Source organism: Oncorhynchus mykiss, chromosome 6, assembly GCF_057628025.1.
Source record: "Oncorhynchus mykiss isolate SJ-2025 chromosome 6, ASM5762802v1, whole genome shotgun sequence".
Classification (NCBI taxonomy): domain Eukaryota; kingdom Metazoa; phylum Chordata; class Actinopteri; order Salmoniformes; family Salmonidae; genus Oncorhynchus; species Oncorhynchus mykiss.
Window position 1 is genome coordinate 8,736,459 of NC_143027.1, and position 20,355 is coordinate 8,756,813.

The 20,355-nt window shown below is 42.1% G+C and overlaps 1 protein-coding gene across 1 annotated transcript in view; it reads right to left on the reverse strand.

Annotated features, from left to right (window-relative positions):
* aacs (acetoacetyl-CoA synthetase) overlaps positions 1 to 20,355 on the reverse strand; it is a 55,710-nt gene that overhangs the window by 16,677 nt on the left and 18,678 nt on the right. Inside the window, exons 9-12 of the mRNA XM_036979351.2 lie at positions 15,692 to 15,772; positions 14,986 to 15,110; positions 1,452 to 1,516; positions 36 to 158 (exon numbers count right to left, since the gene is read on the reverse strand). Of these exons, the coding sequence (XP_036835246.1) occupies positions 36 to 158; positions 1,452 to 1,516; positions 14,986 to 15,110; positions 15,692 to 15,772 (394 nt within the window). The remainder of the gene's footprint in view (positions 1 to 35; positions 159 to 1,451; positions 1,517 to 14,985; positions 15,111 to 15,691; positions 15,773 to 20,355) is intronic.

Sequence of the window (20,355 nt, forward strand, 5' to 3'; positions counted from 1 at the left end):
TTGTACGGTGTCATGCCATGTGGTGTGCGTCTCACCTGAGATGGAGCCCAACAGCACGTTGTTCTTGATGCAGCGGTATACGTACTCATAGCTCTGGGGCTTCAGGGGAGAGCCCGTGGACAGGATGGTGTGCAGGGTCTGCAGCGCGTGTGTGTTCGCTGCAACGAAAGAAAGAAAGGAGAGAGACATGAGACGACAAACCAGTACTCAACAGAGGGGAGTCGAGCCTTTTAATCTCTAGGAAGCTTCATGAATATAGGCTCAGATCTCTCAGAGACATCTAGAACAGCACAGAACAGACTACAGCACAGAACTACAACTGCCTGGGATGAACAGGGCAAGAGGGGGACGGCATACACACAGAAGTTGGGCGATGTGCCAGTGTTCCCCGCTGGGCTGGTTGGGAGGGGTGTACCTCCCAGATCTGAGCCCACCACAGGAGTCGCCACGCCCCACCAGGCCACCAGGTGTCAGTCAAAAATGTCAACCCAGGCACAGGACCTCCGGAGGGGCCAGGAAGCGTCCCCCATCCCCTAAAATATCAGCGACACACCAGGAGCATATGCCAACACACCAACTCCCCACTGAGATAGCCACTAGGCCTACACACACACACTGAATAAAGATGGGGTTGTGATTATAACAGTGGGTTGGGACTAGTGGAGCCCCTAGAGCCGACTGTAGAATACATCTCCGCTATTAAAGCTCATCTGCATGTTTAAACGAGAGAGGAGGAGAGATGGGCCTCTCCACTAATTTAGTTCATCATCATTCCTCTTCCAACACACTCACCCAGCGTCTGAAGAGCAGAGAGGAGTTTTAAATGAATGAATACTTGGGGAGGAGCGCAGACCTTGCTTTTAACAAGCATCCCACTGGGCCACACTCAGGCTGAGGCCTCTAAGAGCTACAGGTAACTGTCAAAAATAATGGAAGCCTGTAAGTAAAACGAGGGATAGAAAGTACAGTATATTGAAAGCAGGTGCATACACACAGGTGTGGTTCCTGAGTTAATGAAGCAGTTAACATCCCATCATGCTTAGGGTCATGTCAAAAAATGCTGGGCAGGCCATTATTTTGACTACCATGGCTATGCCACCATAGGATGACAATGCCTCCATCCACAGGGCACGAGTGGTCACTGAATGGTTTGATTAGCATGAAGATGATGTAAGCCATACGCCATAATTCTCAGTCTCAGATCTCAGTCCAATGTTCTAGCTTGTGGTGACCCAACGCCTTATTAAGACTCTTTATATGGGCATTTCCTTTATTCTGGCAGTTACCTGGAGACGGTAGGTTCAGATGCGCTGCTATACAGGATGTCATTTAGCAGCAGTTTGGAACTCATGACCCTGGAGTTGTAAGCGCCGTGCCTTGAACAACGGAGTCACATAAAACCATTGCTATACCTGTCCACTAGTCTTGCGGGTCTCTGTCGGTCTACTCACCAGGCTTTAGATCTCTCTCCTCCAGAACAGCCAGCCATTTTGCCCCGGTCCCAAAAATAGTGATGCTAAAGAAGAGAAAAACAAAACAAGGTGGGGAAAATAAGACATGGTAACAAGACAAAGGATAATAAGACAAAGGATAAGACAAAGGAGGGCATAAGACAAAGGATAAGAGGATAATAAGACAAAGGATGAGGATAATAAGAACAAAGGATAAGACAAAGGAGGGCATAAGACAAAGGATAAGAGGATAATAAGAACAAAGGATAAGACAAAGGAGGGCATAAGACAAAGGATAAGAGGATAATAAGAACAAAGGATAAGACAAAGGAGGGCATAAGACAAAGGATAAGAGGATAATAAGAACAAAAGATAAGAGGATAATAAGAACAAAGGATAAGACAAAGGAGGGCATAAGACAAAGGATAAGAGGATAATAAGAACAAAGGATAAGACACTCAAAATCAAATCAAATCCATTGGTCACACACGTGTTTAACAGATGTTATTGGTCACATACACGTGTTTAACAGATGTTATTGCGGGTGTAGCGAAATGCTTATGCTTCTAGCACCGACAGTGCAGTAATATCTAACAAGTAACAGCTAACAGTTTCGTAACATACTTCGATTTACATCCATGCTGGGTGTAAGAATGGATTAAGAATATATACATACATACATACATACATGTGCGGCATTGGACTAAGAGAGTGGCATAGTATAGAATACACTATATACACATAAGATGGGTGATGCAATATTTACACACAATTAAAGAGAGACTAAGATACCATAGAATAGTATAGAGTTCAGTTTATACATATGAGATGAGTCATGCAAGATACGGAGGAGACATTATTAAAGTGGCTAGTGATCCATTTCTAAGTGGCCAGTGATTCCTAATCTATGTCTATAGGCAGCCGCCTCTGATGTGCTAGTGATGGCTGTTTAACAGTCTGATGGCCTTGAGATTGAAGCTGTTTTTCAGTCTATTGGTCCCATCTTTGATGCATGCACCTGTACTGATCTCACCTTCTGGATGATAGCAGGGTGAACAGGCAGTGCCTCCAGTGGTTAATGTCCTTGATGATCTTTTTGGCCTTTCTATGGCATTGAGTGCTATAGGTGTCCAGGAGGGTGGGAAGTTCTCCCCCAGACCGCACCACCCTCTGGAGCGCTTTGCGGTTGTGGACGGTGCAGTTGCTGTACCAGGCGGTGATACAGCCTGACAGATGCTCTCAACTGTACATCTGTAAAAGTTTGTGAGAGTTTTAGATGCCAAGCCAAATTTCTTCAGCCTCCTGTTGCGCTGTTTAGCCTTCTTCACCACACTGTCTGTGTGGGTGGAACATTTCAGTTTGTCAGTGATGTGTACGCTGAGGAACTTGAAGCTTTCCACCTTCTCCACTGCGTTCCCATCAATGTGGATGTGGGGGTGCTCCTTCTGTGGTTTCCTGAAGTCCACGAGCATCTCCTTTGTTTTGTTGACATTGAGTGAGAGGTTATTATCCTGGCACCATACTCCCAGAGCCCTCACCTCCTCCCTGTAGGCTGTCTCATCGTTGTTGGTAATCAAGCCTACCACTGTTGTGTCATCTGAAAATGTGATGTTTGAGTTAGAGGCGTACACGGCCACGCAGTCATGGGTGATAAGGGAGTACAGGAGGGGGCTGAGAACGCACCCTTGTGGGGCCCCTGTGTTCAGGATCAGTGAAGAGGTGTTCTTTCCTACCTTCACCGCCCTGACGGGGCGACTCGTCAGGGAGTCCAGGAACCAGTTGCACAGGGCGGGGTTCAGACCCAGGGCCTCGAGCTTGATGATGAGCTTGGAGGGTACTGTGTGTTGAATGCTGAGCTATAGTCAATGAAGAGCATTCTTACATAGGTATTGCTCTTGTCCAGATGGGACAGAGCAGTGTGGTGGCGATTGCATCGTCTGTGCATCTATTGGGGCGGTATGCAAATTGGAGTGGGTCTAGGGTGGCAGGTACAGTGGGGGTGATTTGATCCTTGACTAGTCTCTCAAAGCACTTCATGATGACAGAGGTGAGTGCTACGGGGCGATAGTCAGTTCAATTACCTTTGCTTTCTTAGGTACAGGGACAATGGTGGCCATCTTGAAACAACAGACTGGGATAGTGAGATATATATATATATATATATATATATATATATATATCTGTAACCACACCAGCCAGCTGGTCTGCGCATGCTCTGAGGACGGGGCTAGAGATACCATCTGGGCCGGCAGCCTTGCGAAGGTTAACACACAAACTGTCTTACGTCGGCCACGGAGAAGGAGAGCCCACAGTCCCTGATAGCGGGCCGCGTCGATGACGCTGTATTATCCTCAAAGCCAAACATGTCGCGGACAACGTCTGGCTTCCGGACGTGGTTGGATATCCCTTTCTAGGCCGTGATTCCACTGACATTATAGTGTGCAGGCCAGTGACAAAATATAAATGTCATCCATTTTAAAATTCAGGTTGTTGCAACAAAATGTAAATGTCATCCATTTTAAATTCAGGTTGTTGCAACAAAATGTGGAAAAAGTCCAGGGGAGTGAAAACTTTCTGAATGCGTAAATAAAATCTGGACGACCTTTTTTTATTTAACCTTTATTTAACTAGGCAGTTAAGAACAAATTCTTATTTTCAATGACGGCCTAGGAACAGTGGGTTAACTGCCTGTTCAGGGGCAGAACGACAGAAAGAACTTGTCAGCTCGGGGGTTTGAACTTGCAACCTTCCTGCCGCCCCACATCAACAAATGAATACAGTTTCTATTGTGACAGTGGAGACACAAAATAATATAAAAATGGTCCTTGTTCTGTTCAGGTGGACCACATAACGACCCGCAGCAATAAGCAGACATTGATTGGTGACCGTGATTGTCCTGTCTTGATGGCGATCGATAACCCGTAAATGGAAGCCCCCAACCAAGGCTGTGAGGGTCACACGATGGGGGGGGGGGCTCAGATGGAGCCTGTTCATGACAAAGCAATATCGTAGTACGGATGAGGTGATGAGGTGACGAGGTCCCACCCCTGTCCTGTTGCCCCGCCCACCACAGCCCCACCCACAACAGCCCTGATAAAATAAATGAGCAGCTGAGTTGTCCCCCAAATGGCACCCTATTCCCTATATAGTGCACTACTTTAGACCAGGGTCCATAGGGATGCATGTATTGAAAAGGTTGAATGGCCTTAAGACAAGCGAAAGCTCGTTACTCATTTCAACCCACACATCTTCAAAATCAGAACTGTGCTTTAAAAAAGGCCCAGTGCAGTGAAAAACGTGATTTTCCTGTGTTTTACATATATTTATACTTCCACAATATGGAGGTTGAAACAATACTGTGAAAATGATGAAAATACCCCTTTAGTGTAAGAGCCATTTGAAAAACACTGCTTGAATTGTCAGCCTGTTTTTGGTGAGATAGTTTTGGCCTTCCATGGTGACGTCACCAGACAGTAAATTAGTCAATAGACCAATAAGGAGTTCCAAACCTTTTGGTCAATAACAGCACCATTTCAGTTCCCTCCCCTCTCAGACCACTCCCAGACAGTCCTAGCTAAATTGATGCTTGAGAAATTACTCTTTGCTGAGAAGTTGTTCCTTTTTGACCATTTTAATTGAAAACAAATCACTATGAATGCCAGTCTCTCTTGGTTAAGAGTGGAGAGTGACTGCATCACTTCTTTTTATAAGAAACATTGTGTTGCAAATCCAAAATAGTTTGCATAGTCAACTTACACACAGCACTGAGATATATATATATATATATATATATATATATATATATTACATACATACACATACATATATACACATACATATATATGTATGTATGTGTATATATATATATACATATATATATACATATATACATATATATATATACACATATATATACACATATACATATATATACATATACATACATACATACATATATATACACATACATATATACATATATATACATATATATACATATACATATATATACATATATATACACATATACATATATATACACATACATATATATACATATACATATATATACATACATATATATATATATATACACATACATATATACACATACATATATACACATACATATATACACATACATATATATATATATATATATATATATATATACATATACACATATATATATACGTACGTACGTATGTATATATATATACATACACATATATATATACGTACGTACGTATGTATATATATATATATACATACACATATATACACATATATATATATACATACGTACGTACGTATGTATATATACATATACACATATATATATACATACGTACGTACGTATGTATATATACATATACATATATACATATACATACGTACGTACGTATGTATATATACACACACACACACACACACATATATACATACGTACGTACGTACGTATGTATACACACACACATATATACATACGTACGTACGTATGTATACACACACATACATACGTACGTACGTATGTATACACACACACACACATACGTACGTACGTATGTATACACACACACACATACGTACGTACGTATGTATACACACACACACATACGTACGTACGTATGTATACACACACACACACACACACACATACGTACGTACGTACGTATGTATACACACACACACACACATACACACACACACACACACATACGTCCCACCAGACACGCCACCAGCGGCCTTTTCACAGTCCCCAAATCCAGAACAAATTCAAGAAAGCGTACAGTATTATATAGAGCCATTACTGCATGGAACTCCATTCCATCTCATATTGCTCAAGTGAACAGCAAACCTGGTTTAAAAAAAAAAAACAGACAAAGCAACACCTCACCACAACATCTCGCCCCTACTTGACCTAGATAGTTTGTATTGATATGTAGGCTGTGTACCTTTGTCACTTTCCAAAATGTACGTAGTTCTGTCCTTGAGCTGTTGTCTATTAATGTTCTGTATTATGGTTCATGTTCTGTGTTCTGTGTTCTGTGTGGACCCCAGGAAGAGTAGCTGCTGCTTTTGCAACAGCTAATGGGAATCCTTAATGAAATACCAAATACAGTAAGGTACTTAAAATCGTTACCAAGAAATTATTTGATATTGAGATAAAAAAAAAATCAAAAAAAATGGCTCCATTGGACCTTTAATGCTTTTCCTACAATGTCTCATGTGACTGTTCATTTGGATCATTAGTCCAGCCAGTCTCTGAGCAGCTAACTGATCGCTGCAGCTGTACATAGTCCACCGGTAAATAGCCCACCCAATTTTACCTACCTCATTAGACCAACCAGTCTCACACATTGAGGGGCCAGAAATGATTGACACTTTTGATAGAGAGCAAAAATGTATGTGTAAAATACTGAGCTATATTGTATGAAAAAAAGCTTTGGAGATTATTTGAACTTGTACTAATATAATTGTTCAATGTTTTTGGTTTAACAAGTAATTGTTTTTTTTCAACAAAAAAATACAAAAATGAATAAAAGGTTGGGGTAAACATTTGACATCCGTTTTTAATTCCTCTCCTCGCGAGGATAATGGCACAGCCTTTTTCTATAATGTGTTATTAGTTGGAAAACATTGTGAAAGATCTTAGACTGTTCCTCCATACAGACAGGATTGGGGAGTAACTGACTGTGACCCCTAACCCCTCCTGTCTCAGCCTCCAGTATTTATGCTGCAGTAGTTTGTGTGTCGGGGGGCTAGGGTCAGTTTGTTATATCAGGAGTATTTCTCCTGTCCTATTCGGTGTCCTGTGTGAATTTAAGCGTGCTCTCTCTAATTCTCTCTCTCTGAGGACCTGAGCCCTAGGACCATGCCTCAGGACTACCTGACATGATGACTCCTTGCGGTCCCCAGTCCACCTGGTCGTGCTGCTGCTCCAGTTTCAACTGTTCTGCCTTGTTATTATTCGACCATGCTGGTCAATTATGAACATTTGAGCATCTTGGCCATGTTCTGTTATAATCTCCACCCGGCACAGCCAGAAGAGGACTGGCCACCCCACATAGCCTGGTTCCTCTCTAGGTTTCTTCCTAGGTTTTGGCCTTTCTAGAGAGTTTTTCCTAGCCACCGTGCTTCTACACCTGCATTGTTTGCTGTTTGGGGTTTTAGGCTGGGTTTCGGTACAGCACTGAGATATCAGCTGATGTACGAAGGGCTATATAAATACATTTGATTTGGATTTATGTAATCTGATACCAAAAAAACTAACTGGAATCAGTTACAATACGAGCAAAAATATTGTAATCAGATTAATCTAGTTTTCCAAAAATATCTGCCCCTATTTTGGTAAAAAGCTGAGGAATGGGGCTGGAGAAAATGTAACCACTCAAATTCATAGACAGAGCTATGGATGCAAGGACTGATCATCCATGATATCAACAGTATAGGTACCCCTTGACTTATTCCACAATCTTATTATGTTACAGTCTGAATTCAAAATGGATGAAACAGATTTTTTTCCCCCCCCCTCAACCATCCACCATCCACATAATGACAAAGTGAAAATGTTACAAAACAAAAACAAGTCAAGTCACACACACGTGTTCAGCAGGTGTGTAGCAATATGTTTCTAGCTCCGACAGTGCAGTAATATCGAACAGTTTCAACAACATATACGTATGGAATGGATTAACAAATATATGTCAGAGTGGACCTCAGAGCTGGGGTAGTTATTATAAAAAAAAATTTAAAATCACTATTATGTGAATTGTTAAGAAAATGTTTACTGAACATATTTAGGCTTGCCATAACAAAAGGGGTTGAATACTTAAGACAAGACATTCCAGCTTTTCATTTTTTATTAAATTTGTAAAAAAATAAAATAATCTAGAAACATAATTCCACTGACATTATGAGGTATTGTGTGTAGACCAGTGAGAAAACAAAAATCTCAAATTTAATTTACTTTAAATCAGGCAGGAACAACAAAATGTGGCAAAAGTCAAGGGCTCTGAATACCTCCCGAAGGCGCTGAATATAGTAATATTAGCTAAAAGCAGCCATACATTATCCAACATTTATTTGGATATTTTATGGGCAAAAGGTAGTTAATTTTTTTTTATGGCAGAATAATGATATAAAGCCAGCTGTGTTTGGGCCTGACCTTTCACCTGTAACCTTTAGATGGCGCTGTTTGCTTCACTAAACACCCAGCTGTACACATCAATAATAATATTTAAAATTTGTAGAGTGCATGTCGCACACTCACTGCACATCAATGCCCCTGGGAGAGCTATGAGCCATGATGTTTCAACAACAAACCATCATTAGAACAAACTATATTGAGCCCTTAATATTGGCCAAATAGTTGCCTTAAGCAATAATTTTTATATTGTGTGTATTTAAATTTCATCATTACTAGCTTACACTTGTCTTAAGACCATGCACTGTATGCCAACAATACACCCGTCACCTCATTAGGACATGATACGGTTGTTCTGCCTTTAAAAGTTGAGGCGTAAGCTTGAACGGTGCCGCAGAATTCTATGGCACGTTATTTACGGTGTGAACCACCGGCACCATTAATGCTAGTGAGTGCTAGTTTGACCACCAGAGGGCATCTTTGAAAAGCATTTGGTAGCCTTCAATAATGGCTGTACTTGGGATTGCGAGCACGCGGGAGACCAGGGTTCAATTTCCCAATTGGGGAGGGGGACTTGACTGGTTGTGTGTGTCTCTGTGTGAGATATATATATATATATATACACACACACACATACATACATACATACATACACAGTGCCTTGCGAAAGTATTCGGCCCCCTTGAACTTTACGACCTTTTGCCACATTTCAGGCTTCAAACATGAAGATATAAAACTGTATTTTTTTTGTGAAGAATCAACAACAAGTGGGACACAATCATGAAGTGGAACGACATTTATTGAAGTGGAACGACATTTTACAAATCAAAAACTGAAAAATTGGGCGTGCTAAATTATTCAGCCCCTTTACTTTCAGTGCAGCAAACTCTTTCCAGAAGTTCAGTGAGGATCTCTGAATGATCCAATGTTGACCTCAATGACTAATGATGGTAAATACAATCCACCTGTGTGTAATCAAGTCTCCGTATAAATGCACCTGCACTGTGATAGTCTCAGAGGTCCGTTAAAAGCGCAGAGAGCATCATGAAGAACAAGGAACACACCAGGCAGGTCCGAGATACTGTTGTGAAGAAGTTTAAAGCCGGATTTGGATACAAAAAGATTTCCCAAGCTTTAAACATCCCAAGGAGCACTGTGCAAGCGATAATATTGAAATGGAAGGAGTATCAGACCACTGCAAATCTACCAAGACCTGGCCGTCCCTCTAAACTTTCAGCTCATACAAGGAGAAGACTGATCAGAGATGCAGCCAAGAGGCCCATGATCACTCTGGATGAACTGCAGAGATCTACAGCTGAGGTGGGAGACTCTGTCCATAGGACAACAATCAGTCGTATATTGCACAAATCTGGCCTTTATGGAAGAGTGGCAAGAAGAAAGCCATTTCTTAAAGATATCCATAAAAAGTGTCGTTTAAAGTTTGCCACAAGTCACCTGGGAGACACACCAAACATGTGGAAGAAGGTGCTCTGGTCAGATGAAACCAAAATTGAACTTTTTGGCAACAATGCAAAACGTTATGTTTGGCGTAAAAGCAACACAGCTGAACACACCATCCCCACTGTCAAACATGGTGGTGGCAGCATCATGGTTTGGGCCTGCTTTTCTTCAGCAGGGACAGGGAAGATGGTTAAAATTGATGGGAAGATGGATGGAGCCAAATACAGGACCATTCTGGAAGAAAACCTGATGGAGTCTGCAAAAGACCTGAGACTGGGACGGAGATTTGTCTTCCAACAAGACAATGATCCAAAACATAAAGCTAAATCTACAATGGAATGGTTCAATAATAAACATATCCAGGTGTTAGAATGGCCAAGTCAAAGTCCAGACCTGAATCCAATCGAGAATCTGTGGAATGAACTGAAAACTGCTGTTCACAAATGCTCTCCATCCAACCTCACTGAGCTCGAGCTGTTTTGCAAGGAGGAATGGGAAAAAATGTCAGTCTCTCGATGTGCAAAACTGATAGAGACATACCCCAAGCGACTTACAGCTGTAATCGCAGCAAAAGGTGGCGCTACAAAGTATTAACTTAAGGGGGCTGAATAATTTTGCACGCCCAATTTCAGTTTTTGATTTGTTAAAAAAGTTTGAAATATCCAATAAATGTCGTTCCACTTCATGATTGTGTCCCACTTGTTGATTCTTCACAAAAAAATACAGTTTTATATCTTTATGTTTGAAGCCTGAAATGTGGCAAAAGGTAGCAAAGTTCAAGGGGGCCGAATGTATGTATGTATGTATGTATGTATGTATGTATGTATGTATGTATGTATGTATATATATTTAATTCATTAGATTAATATTATGGTGTTTCTATTCCATGGAATAGAAAAGAGCCTCTGGGTTTCTGTTAGGATGGAAGGAAAAGATGGCACTGTACAACGTGAAGGTCGGGAGGACAGTACTGGTCTATTTAGCTAAAGAATCCAGTGTCCTGCGGGAGACCGGGGTTCAATTCCCCGACAGGGAGGAAGTCTGCCCTTGTAAATAATAATTTGTTCTTAACTGACTTGCCTAGTTAAATAAATCATATTGCTTCTGACTTCAATATGCTCTTTAATTAAATAAGACCTACACCACATTACTTAACACTAGAGAGACTCGTGTCACCTACGTTAGGCCTACAGTATATTGAAAAATATGACGTGACTCTCCGCCAATAATTACAGAGGATTGGAGGATATTTCTGTAATTCAGTGATATTTATTCCCGTAGTAATTCATTATGGATCCATAACTAAACAAACATTTGCATTTTGACAGACTATTTTTATAATTATTTTATTAAAGCATAAAGATGCCATTATTAGTTATATTGTTTTAGTTTGAATGTGCAGACAGGCACTGAGAACAGAGGGAAAGTTTCCTTAGTCAACGCCATTATTAATGCAATGCCCCTTAAAGTGTCGCTATTGTGGCGGGGTGGGGGTCCTTCCCCAAGGGCTAGGTACGTCTTCTGTGCGCGGCTCTGAGGCCCATCCCGTGCCCTCGTGCCTTGAACACTTTCAGTGGATACAGCTGGAGAACTGCAAGGCAATCCCATTGTGCGCCACTCGGGAGCCATGACCAATACGACCAATACATATTGTCCTGCTAATAACAGATCTGTGAGAATATCCAACGAGCTTTTATATAATTCTAAATTAATAATAAAATCGGTTTGTTTAAAACATATATTTTTGGAGATTATTTGGTTTTCAACTAACATACGAGTGAGAAAAACGCCATTTTTGAACATGGGGTGAGACATTGTTACTAATTTGTAAATAAAGCCCGTTTGTTATTTAGAATAATTTATTTATGTTTTTAGAGGGAGAGAAACCAAAAATCAACAGTCTCATGGGTCTCCCGGTCAAGGCCAGCACGGTGTTGAACCAGCATCTGTAGCAAGACAGATGCAGTGTCTTGCAGTTATGCAGTGTCTTAGACCGTTGGGCCACTCAGGCACTGTACAACATGACTGATCGGGAGTGGGCTACAGTAAAACCAAAATAATCCTAACAAAATGAAAGAATGAAAACCTTAGTGTAACAGTTTCAGTAAGTAATACTGAAGTCGTGCACAATCATCAGTTTCTATTTAGGTGTATGTCGCCCATTCATTGTCAGAGACACAATAGGACCCAAAATCATAAATCAGTGATCTAACTCCCCCTTGTGGTGGTCTGGAGCAAAGAAGTGGTGACGCAGGGTACCGTACTAAACCCCAAATTACCTCCAAGTCCCGCGGCGTAAGCTCTCAACTTTTAAAAGAGGGAACCACTGTATGCAGCAGACTAACTGGGCGTACGGCATTCACTCCACTGCAAAACTAGGGCCTAGTCTGGTATCGCATTTTATTACAGCGCTGCACGGGTTTCCATAAGATTACAGAAACAGTCATTCCAACGGCGCCTGGTATTGCAGACCAACAAGGCCTCTGTGTAGGTCGGTATGTGCGCTCCACGCGGGCACTGTCCAGTGTTGAATAAGACACCAGGCTAATTTTGCCCGGGAAATCCATCTGACTGAGAAACAAAGGGACTCTGCTGAAGAGGAACAACTCTCTCCTTTGTCCTCGACTACACGCACCCGCCCTTCTGTTCCTCTTCTCATTCAGGTAGAATACAAGAGGAAGACAATCGCATGTATCGACCCTGTTTTACCATCTACTTCCACCATTCAATGGGAGAGATATTAAAAAAAAGGGGATTGTTTTTAGAGTGGGCTGCCTGAATGAGTGCTTCATTGGGATCTTTTGCACAGCTGAACAGTCTCTGTCCATGTTTCTTCCATGGGAAATCAATGATCAGCCATTTATGTAGTGTGAGCTCCTCCTAGAGGTCTCCTCCTGCTCTCTCAATTCCTCAGACAAGCACCATGTATCAGAGAAACCATTGACAACCTTCAGACAATCCCCAAACAACCTTCTACCAGCAGGTCACAAAGCGGGATGGGGAGGACAGGGAGTTACAGAGCGAGAGAGCTAACATTTGGGATTCGACTCGAGATCAACTTTGCTCGTGAAGGTAACTCGACGATAAGGTTAGTAGAATGTTAGTCAAAAAAAGATGACATGTTGTGATTATCTGCAAGGAAACCGTGGCTCTCACATGCCAGCCACCAATATAGATTGTTGGTAGAGGACCTAATTGCTGCTGGTCTTGTCATGCAGAGCGTTGGGCCAGTAACCGAAAGGTTGCTAGATCGAATCCCCGAGCTGACAAGTAAAAAAAAAAATCTGTCCTTCTGCCCCTGAACAAGGCAGTTAACCCACTGTTCCTAGGCCGTCGTAAATAAGAATGTGTTCTTAACCGACTTGCCTAGTTAATTTATTAAACCATTTGCTCCCTTGAAAAATAGACATTGGTCTCAAATGAGTCACCCTGCCTAAATAAAAAAATGTTATTTTTTCATTTTTGTTGTTGTTGCTGCTGCTTTCCAGCATTTCAAGATAGTGTTCAACACTCAGACGACCACAATGTCTGAGATACCTCTTTGGACAACCATAATCAGGAAAACATAACACTCATGAGGAATATAGATGGATGCAGAAGAGAAAGAACAGAGGAAGGTGGGATGAAGAGCAGCCAAAATGTCTGGATTATCCCCCAGAGTCTAGTGGTCCCTCGCTAAAGAGGTCTGGATTATCCCCCAGAGTCTAGTGGTCCCTCACTAAAGATACAGCAGACTAGGGGCTCATTTGATATGTATAATAATGATGTATAAACTATGAGTGTGAGCATGTTTCATACAGGCTGCATGTACATCAAATGGGTTGGTGTGCGTAGGCCTGAACGTCCTGCAGTACGCCAATGGCTGCTACAACTAGATATTTTTATAACAGTTCTTTTTTGTTGATTTCCCCCCTTTGAGGGGGAACAGTGGTGGGAACACAATGAGAAAACAAGGGGCCGCTTCATCCCAGCCAAGACACAGGATTAGGTGTGTACACACACACACACACACACACACACGTGTGTTCTGAGGTGAGTCTCAACAGGCGACTACTATTACATATACCTAGACGAGGAATGATTCCCAAGGATGAATCGATAAAACCCAAAATAATCTTGCCTGCAGCCTAGTGGAATCCAAGTTGTTTTCATCCCACTCTCAACATCGTTTAAATAAATGTCACCCACCACACCTCCCATTTGGTTTACAGGCTTGTCAGTCTCCACGGTAACTGCCAGCTAACAGCCCACCTTCCCTCTTCGCTCCAGGGTGAAGTTTGCCCTAGATTGCAGAGCATGGTCAGTTGAATCATTTCCCTGCTAATGGTTAAAGTTAGGATTGGGGAAGGGGAAGCTCAACCTAGGGGGCACTGGTACAGACACTATGGGGACCTGAGTGGACTGCTACATGCAGTAAGTTAGTGCTTACCAACGTCATCCCCCCCGAGCCATTCCCCCTATGGGTCTTTTCAGCACGACCACAGCCAATTTATCTAATCAACTAAATCATGAATCAGGTGAGCTTGTGTCAGAATAGAACTAACAGAACAGATTTGTACATTTAAATCTTGTTGAATGTCAGGCAGGCCCTGAGGACTGGGTTGAGAAACACTGGTCTAGGTAATGCCATCCTTAAAACTGTCATCCTTCCTCCCCCAATCTCAGAACGGCTACTGGATTTGGTTCAGGGGGAAGGGTTGAGATGTTTGACATAATGCGAATGGCAAGACCCTGCTATGTGGATTTTTCATTGTCTCTTCCCTATGGGCCAGATGAACCCGTTCCATAATGTGATAGATGCCACAAATGCCAGGTGCAGACCTCCCCGTGGAAAAAAAACAGCACATCAGAAGAATTGTTCGCTCGTATCCCCTATTTTCCCAACAGACGTATTTAGTTAGGGAAGTTGGTCAAAATTAGACTCACCCCAATTGGTCCACAAGGTCCCAGAGGACGTTGGGTGTGGGCATGAGAGGTGAGCCGTCGTACAGAACCACAGAGGCCCCTATGGCCAGCGACGTCACCAGCCAGTTCCACATCATCCAGCCCGTCTGATGGAAACAAGAGGGGAAGGGACCGTCAGGAAACACCCAGGCTTCCCTCTGCATCCCACCCTCATAGGCCCATGGTAGGAATGCAAAGAGAGCATATTTGTGGTGCGTGTGTGTGTGTGTGTGTGTGTGTGTGTGTGTGAGACGTACGTGATTGTGTCTGTTCGGTAAAAATGTTTTGCTACCCTTCTATGTGTAAGGAATGAATTCCACTGTGATTTCTCTGGTACCTCTGTCAGTACGTGGCTGTCAATTACATTGCGGTGAGGTTGCACTTTTCATCAGTCTTGACCTTTCCCCAAAGGTTTTCAACCACTTGACAAATAGGATTCTAACTTCAGCATCCTGTGTGTTTGTGGTCTTTGAATAAATAAATAAAATGTTTGTTTTTTTTAAAACACTGTCTGATTGGTTAGTTACTTGTCAACCTGTATTCGGACTGGCAAAACAGGTTGCGAATACTTTTTTGGGGGGAGGTCATTGGGACGTTTTGTGTTGACGACTTGATCAGGTTATAATGGGATGTTTTGTCAACTTTTAGCGACGACAGGAAGACGTTTTGATCTGACAAGATGACTCACCGTGGTGTAGTAGATGACGACGTCACTGCTGGTCACGTTGCCATGGAGAACGTGCTCTTTTAGATGCTGGATAAGAGTCCCCTACGGGGGAGGAGACAGAGAGACAGAGAGTTAACATGACAAGCAACAGATACATATATACCCCCCCCTCTTCTGGTTATCTTGACGTCTGGCTCCCTCGAGTAATTAGTTTGTCTTAGTTATTTTAAGCAAACAGTGAGGTCCTGATTGCTCTGGAGCAGCTTTTCATCAAGGATCTCTCTGTACTTTGCTTCGTTCATCTTACCCTCGATCCTGACTAGTCACCCAGTCCCTTCCGCAGAAAAACTTCCCCACAGCATGATGCTTCACTGTAGGATTGTGCCGAGGCACATCCCTGTCTCGGAGCTCTACGGACAATTCCTTGGTTGTGTGCCTTTCCAAATCATGTCCAATCAATTCAATTTAACACAGATGGATTGAAATCAAGCTAAATAAACATCTGAAGATCTGATCAATGTAAACAGGATGCAACTGAGAGCTCCATTTCAATTTTCAAAGCAAAGGGTCAGAATAGTTAAGTCAAACATTTCTAAAAACCTGTTTTTCGCTTTGTCATTATGGGGTATTATTGGATGTATATTGATGAGGACTTTAAAAAAAATCTATATATTTTAGAACAAGGCTGTAACGTAACAAAATGTGGAAAAAGGGGTCTGAATATTTTAGGAATGACCTGTATGGAAAAGAATAATAAAAAAAAAACATTTGAAAATGTTTCTTTCAACCAATCAATTGGTCAGACGACTGTCGGTTGATTAATATATAGATTTTTAAAGTTAGGGACAGCCCTAAGCTAAATAACAAACTAAAGAAGCTAGCCAGCTACCTAACCCTGTTGCCCCAAGCTAACGTTATAAGCAGCTGGCTAGCTTCATCTGACTAGTGTGGCTTGACCGGAACAGGTCCGTCCATCATCAACCAAATACGCACACAATTTTAGATGACACCTACAGTTGAAGTCGGAAGTTTACATAAACTAGTTTTAATGACTCCAATCTAAGTGTTTCAACCACTCCACAAATTTCTTGTTAACAAACTATAGTTTTGGCAAGTCGGTTAGGACATCTACTTTGTGCATGAAACAAGTCATTTTTCCAACAATTGTTTACAGACAGATTATTACACTTATAATTCACTATCACAATTCCAGTGGGTCAGAAGTTCACATACACTAAGTTGACTGTGCCTTTAAACAGCTTGGAAATGTCCAGAAAATTACATCATGGCTTTAGAAGCTTTTGATAGGCTAACTGACATAATTTGAGTCAATTGGAGGTGTACCTGTGGATGTATTTCAAGGCCTACCTTCCAACTGAGTGCCTCTTTGCTTGAAATCATGGGAAAATCAAAAGAAATCAGCCAAGACCACAGCAAAAAAAACAATTGTAGACCTCCACAAGTCTGGTTCATCCTTGGGAGCAATTTCCAAACGCCTGAAGGTACCACATTCATCTGTACCAACAATAGTACACAAGTATAAACACCATGGGACCACGCAGCCGTCATACCACTCAGGAAGGAGACGCATTCTGTCTCCTAGAGATGAACGTACTTTGGTGCGAAAAGTGCAAATCAATCCCAGAATAATAGCAAAGGACCTTGAGAAGATGCTGGAGGAAACAGGTACAAAAGTATCAAAATCCACAGTAAAACGAGTCCAATATCGACATAGCCTGAAAGGCCGCTCAGTAAGGAAGAAACCACTGCTCTAAAACTGCCATAACAAAGCCAGACTACATTTTGCAACTGCACATGGGGACAAAGATTGTACTTTTTGGGGAATTGTCCTCTGGTTTGATGAAACAAAAAAAAGAACTGTCTGGCCATAATGACCATCATTATGTTTGGAGGAAAAGGGGGGAGGCTTGCAAGCCGAACACCACCATCCCAACTGTTGCGTCTTTGGCTATGCCGGATTAAGTGATGACATGCTATTCTATAAAATCCTTTCGCCGTAATTAATATTACCCGATTGAGGTAATCATGTAAATGTAATTAACTAGAGAGTCGGGGCACCCCAAAATAATATTTATAGAGCTGTTATCTTCCGAATAAACTCTTAAAGACCTAGTAATATTTTACATCAATAGCAGTCAATATTAATCGTCATCTTAATTCAGTCTCAAGAATTTACAACTTTCAGATATCTGCACGAACCCTGACTAACAAGTTGAATCAGCAATACAAAATTGGGTTTAATTATTTATTTGCTAAATACCTAACTAAACACACATACAAATAACTAATTATACCTTGATTACAAATTACGTCATAAAGGAAAACGTCCCTAGCGGGCGGAACAGATATGACAGCTGGTTACACAAAAGAAAAGGGGCTGGGTTTGAGTGAAAGAGCGGGAAGACTGAGGAACAAAGGAAGAAGCTGTGCTATTGTAAATACAGTATCTTATGCATTCTAAATTACCGGCCATTTGGAAAAGGAAAACGCTATAAATATTTACGCTGAGCTGCGCATCAGTAGGTTGGTGGTAGATGGAAGGCCGTGTTGCCAAACCGAGTACTTTGTCCTTTGAAGAAAGTCTCTGGTGGTCACTTGGATACGTTGTAGTAACGTTGTTGTGTGATAGATGGGATACTCTTGTCTGTTCCTTCCTAACCCTCATTTGCAGCTGCTGTTGCTAACTCAACGGCTGGGAGGTATCACTTCTGTAGTGAATAAGAGTTCAAAGTTCATACCATTCGCAACCAAAGCTCACGCTGATGTTGGCTTCGTTCTGTAGTTATCATCTGAACCATTCTGACATTGGACAGTCATCCTCAGAGGTTTATTGTCGTCAAGGCTTTATATAGGAAGGGAGAGGAGGGCGTGTTTGAAAAGTTTTATAACCCATGCACTAACCCCTGGTCCAGTAGGAGTGCTGATCTAGAATGAGGTGTCTTGTCCATATCATCTGGTTCATTATGATCTAAAAGGCTAAACTGACCCTACAGTAGATCAGCTCTCTACAGGCCCTGGACTGAGAGGCACCTCTCTGAACTGACCCTACAGTAGATCAGCTCTCTACAGGCCCTGGACTGAGAGGCACCTCTCTGAACTGACCCTACAGTAGATCAGCTCTCTACAGGCCCTGGACTGAGAGGCACCTCTCTGAACTGACCCTACAGTAGATCAGCCCTCTACAGGCCCTGGACTGAGAGGCACCTCTCTCCAAAGTCGCTAGTTTACTTTTCTACTACATAAACGTACCACGTGCGTCCAACCAAGATTGCCTGAGAGTGTCTCGACATGTTGATTTTCCTTTCCTGAACATTCCAATATATTTTGACAAACACGTCAAAGTCTTTCCTTAAAACAAAGAGATCGTTGGCATCGTTTAAGCAGCGGTTAGTCAAATTATGGAAATTTAGATTTAAAAAAAATATATTTTTCAGTGTGTGTAGCCTAAATGTCCCAGTCTGGGAAAATAGGCTAGCTAATAATTTGTCAGTGCAGCCCTCAACGTTCCTACATTGTCCTTATGCTAGCCTGAGGAAGAACAAAATAAAGAAAAAAGTTGACATCCCTGACACAACGGGACCCCTCTGTCTCTAATCTAAGTGTGCATTGGCAGAAGGACTTTTGGCATTTAAGTGACTGTGTGAGTGCCAGGGCCGTTGGAGCCGGAGGGGGGGGTAAGTAATTACGAGATGAGGAGAGAGGGATGAGAAGTGTATGCGGAGAGCGTGCTCCGATGCCTGATTTGTGAGAGAGATGCCATGCCTCTTCTCTTGTTTCCATAGCGGGCGATGTTTGAGTTTGACAGCATTCCTAACAAAGCCTAACAAGGTGCCTCTAGTGCCAGTTTAATTGCCTGTGCTGGCGGGCACCACCAGAGTCGAATGCCGCATAACTATCTAATTATCCGGAGAAGGGGTGGAGAGGGAAAGAGAGCGAGAGAGAACGAAGAGGAAAGGAAAGAGGACGCAGAGGGAGGGAGACAGAGAGAAGCTAAAAGTGGTGTAGAAACCCTCAAACACACATGGATGTCTGAACTAACCAGTGAACTTAGTGGGGGGGGGGGGGGGGGGGGCAGGAAATGTCAATTGTTTCTCCCCTTGAAGGCTAAATGATTGTGAATTAGACATACAGTACACTCCAGTGTTTTTAAACAGCTCGCCATAACTAAAAACCATCATCCACATTCATCTGCTCCAGTCTTATTTCATCCATTTTAAAATGGTGTTGTCTACAGTTTATTTCCCTGTGTACAGAACTGATCCCTAATAAACATAGATCAGATTAATACACCTCTATAAAAACAGGCCTTTATGTGACAAACAGACCGAAAAGAAAAAAAAAATTGGGAAAAGTTTGTCTGATGGACAGTTGCTGCCATCTGGTGGAAGAAACCAGGCCAGTGTTGTAGCCTATATGGAATTTGTAGCAAGGATGTTGTTTGAATGTTGTTTTAATTTAGAAATAATAACGGTTTTAAAAAGTCACACGGTGATGCACCCAACAATGCAGGATAGTTGCTTTGGTTTGGCATTTCTGCTGGAATGTTATTTATTTTCGGAATTCTACTTTGTGTTCCAATGTCTGTTGGCGTTCAGTGTGATGTGGGTGACAGAACTGTGTACAGATGAGGTCTGACCCAGCAGCCATATGCGTGTGTGGGTATC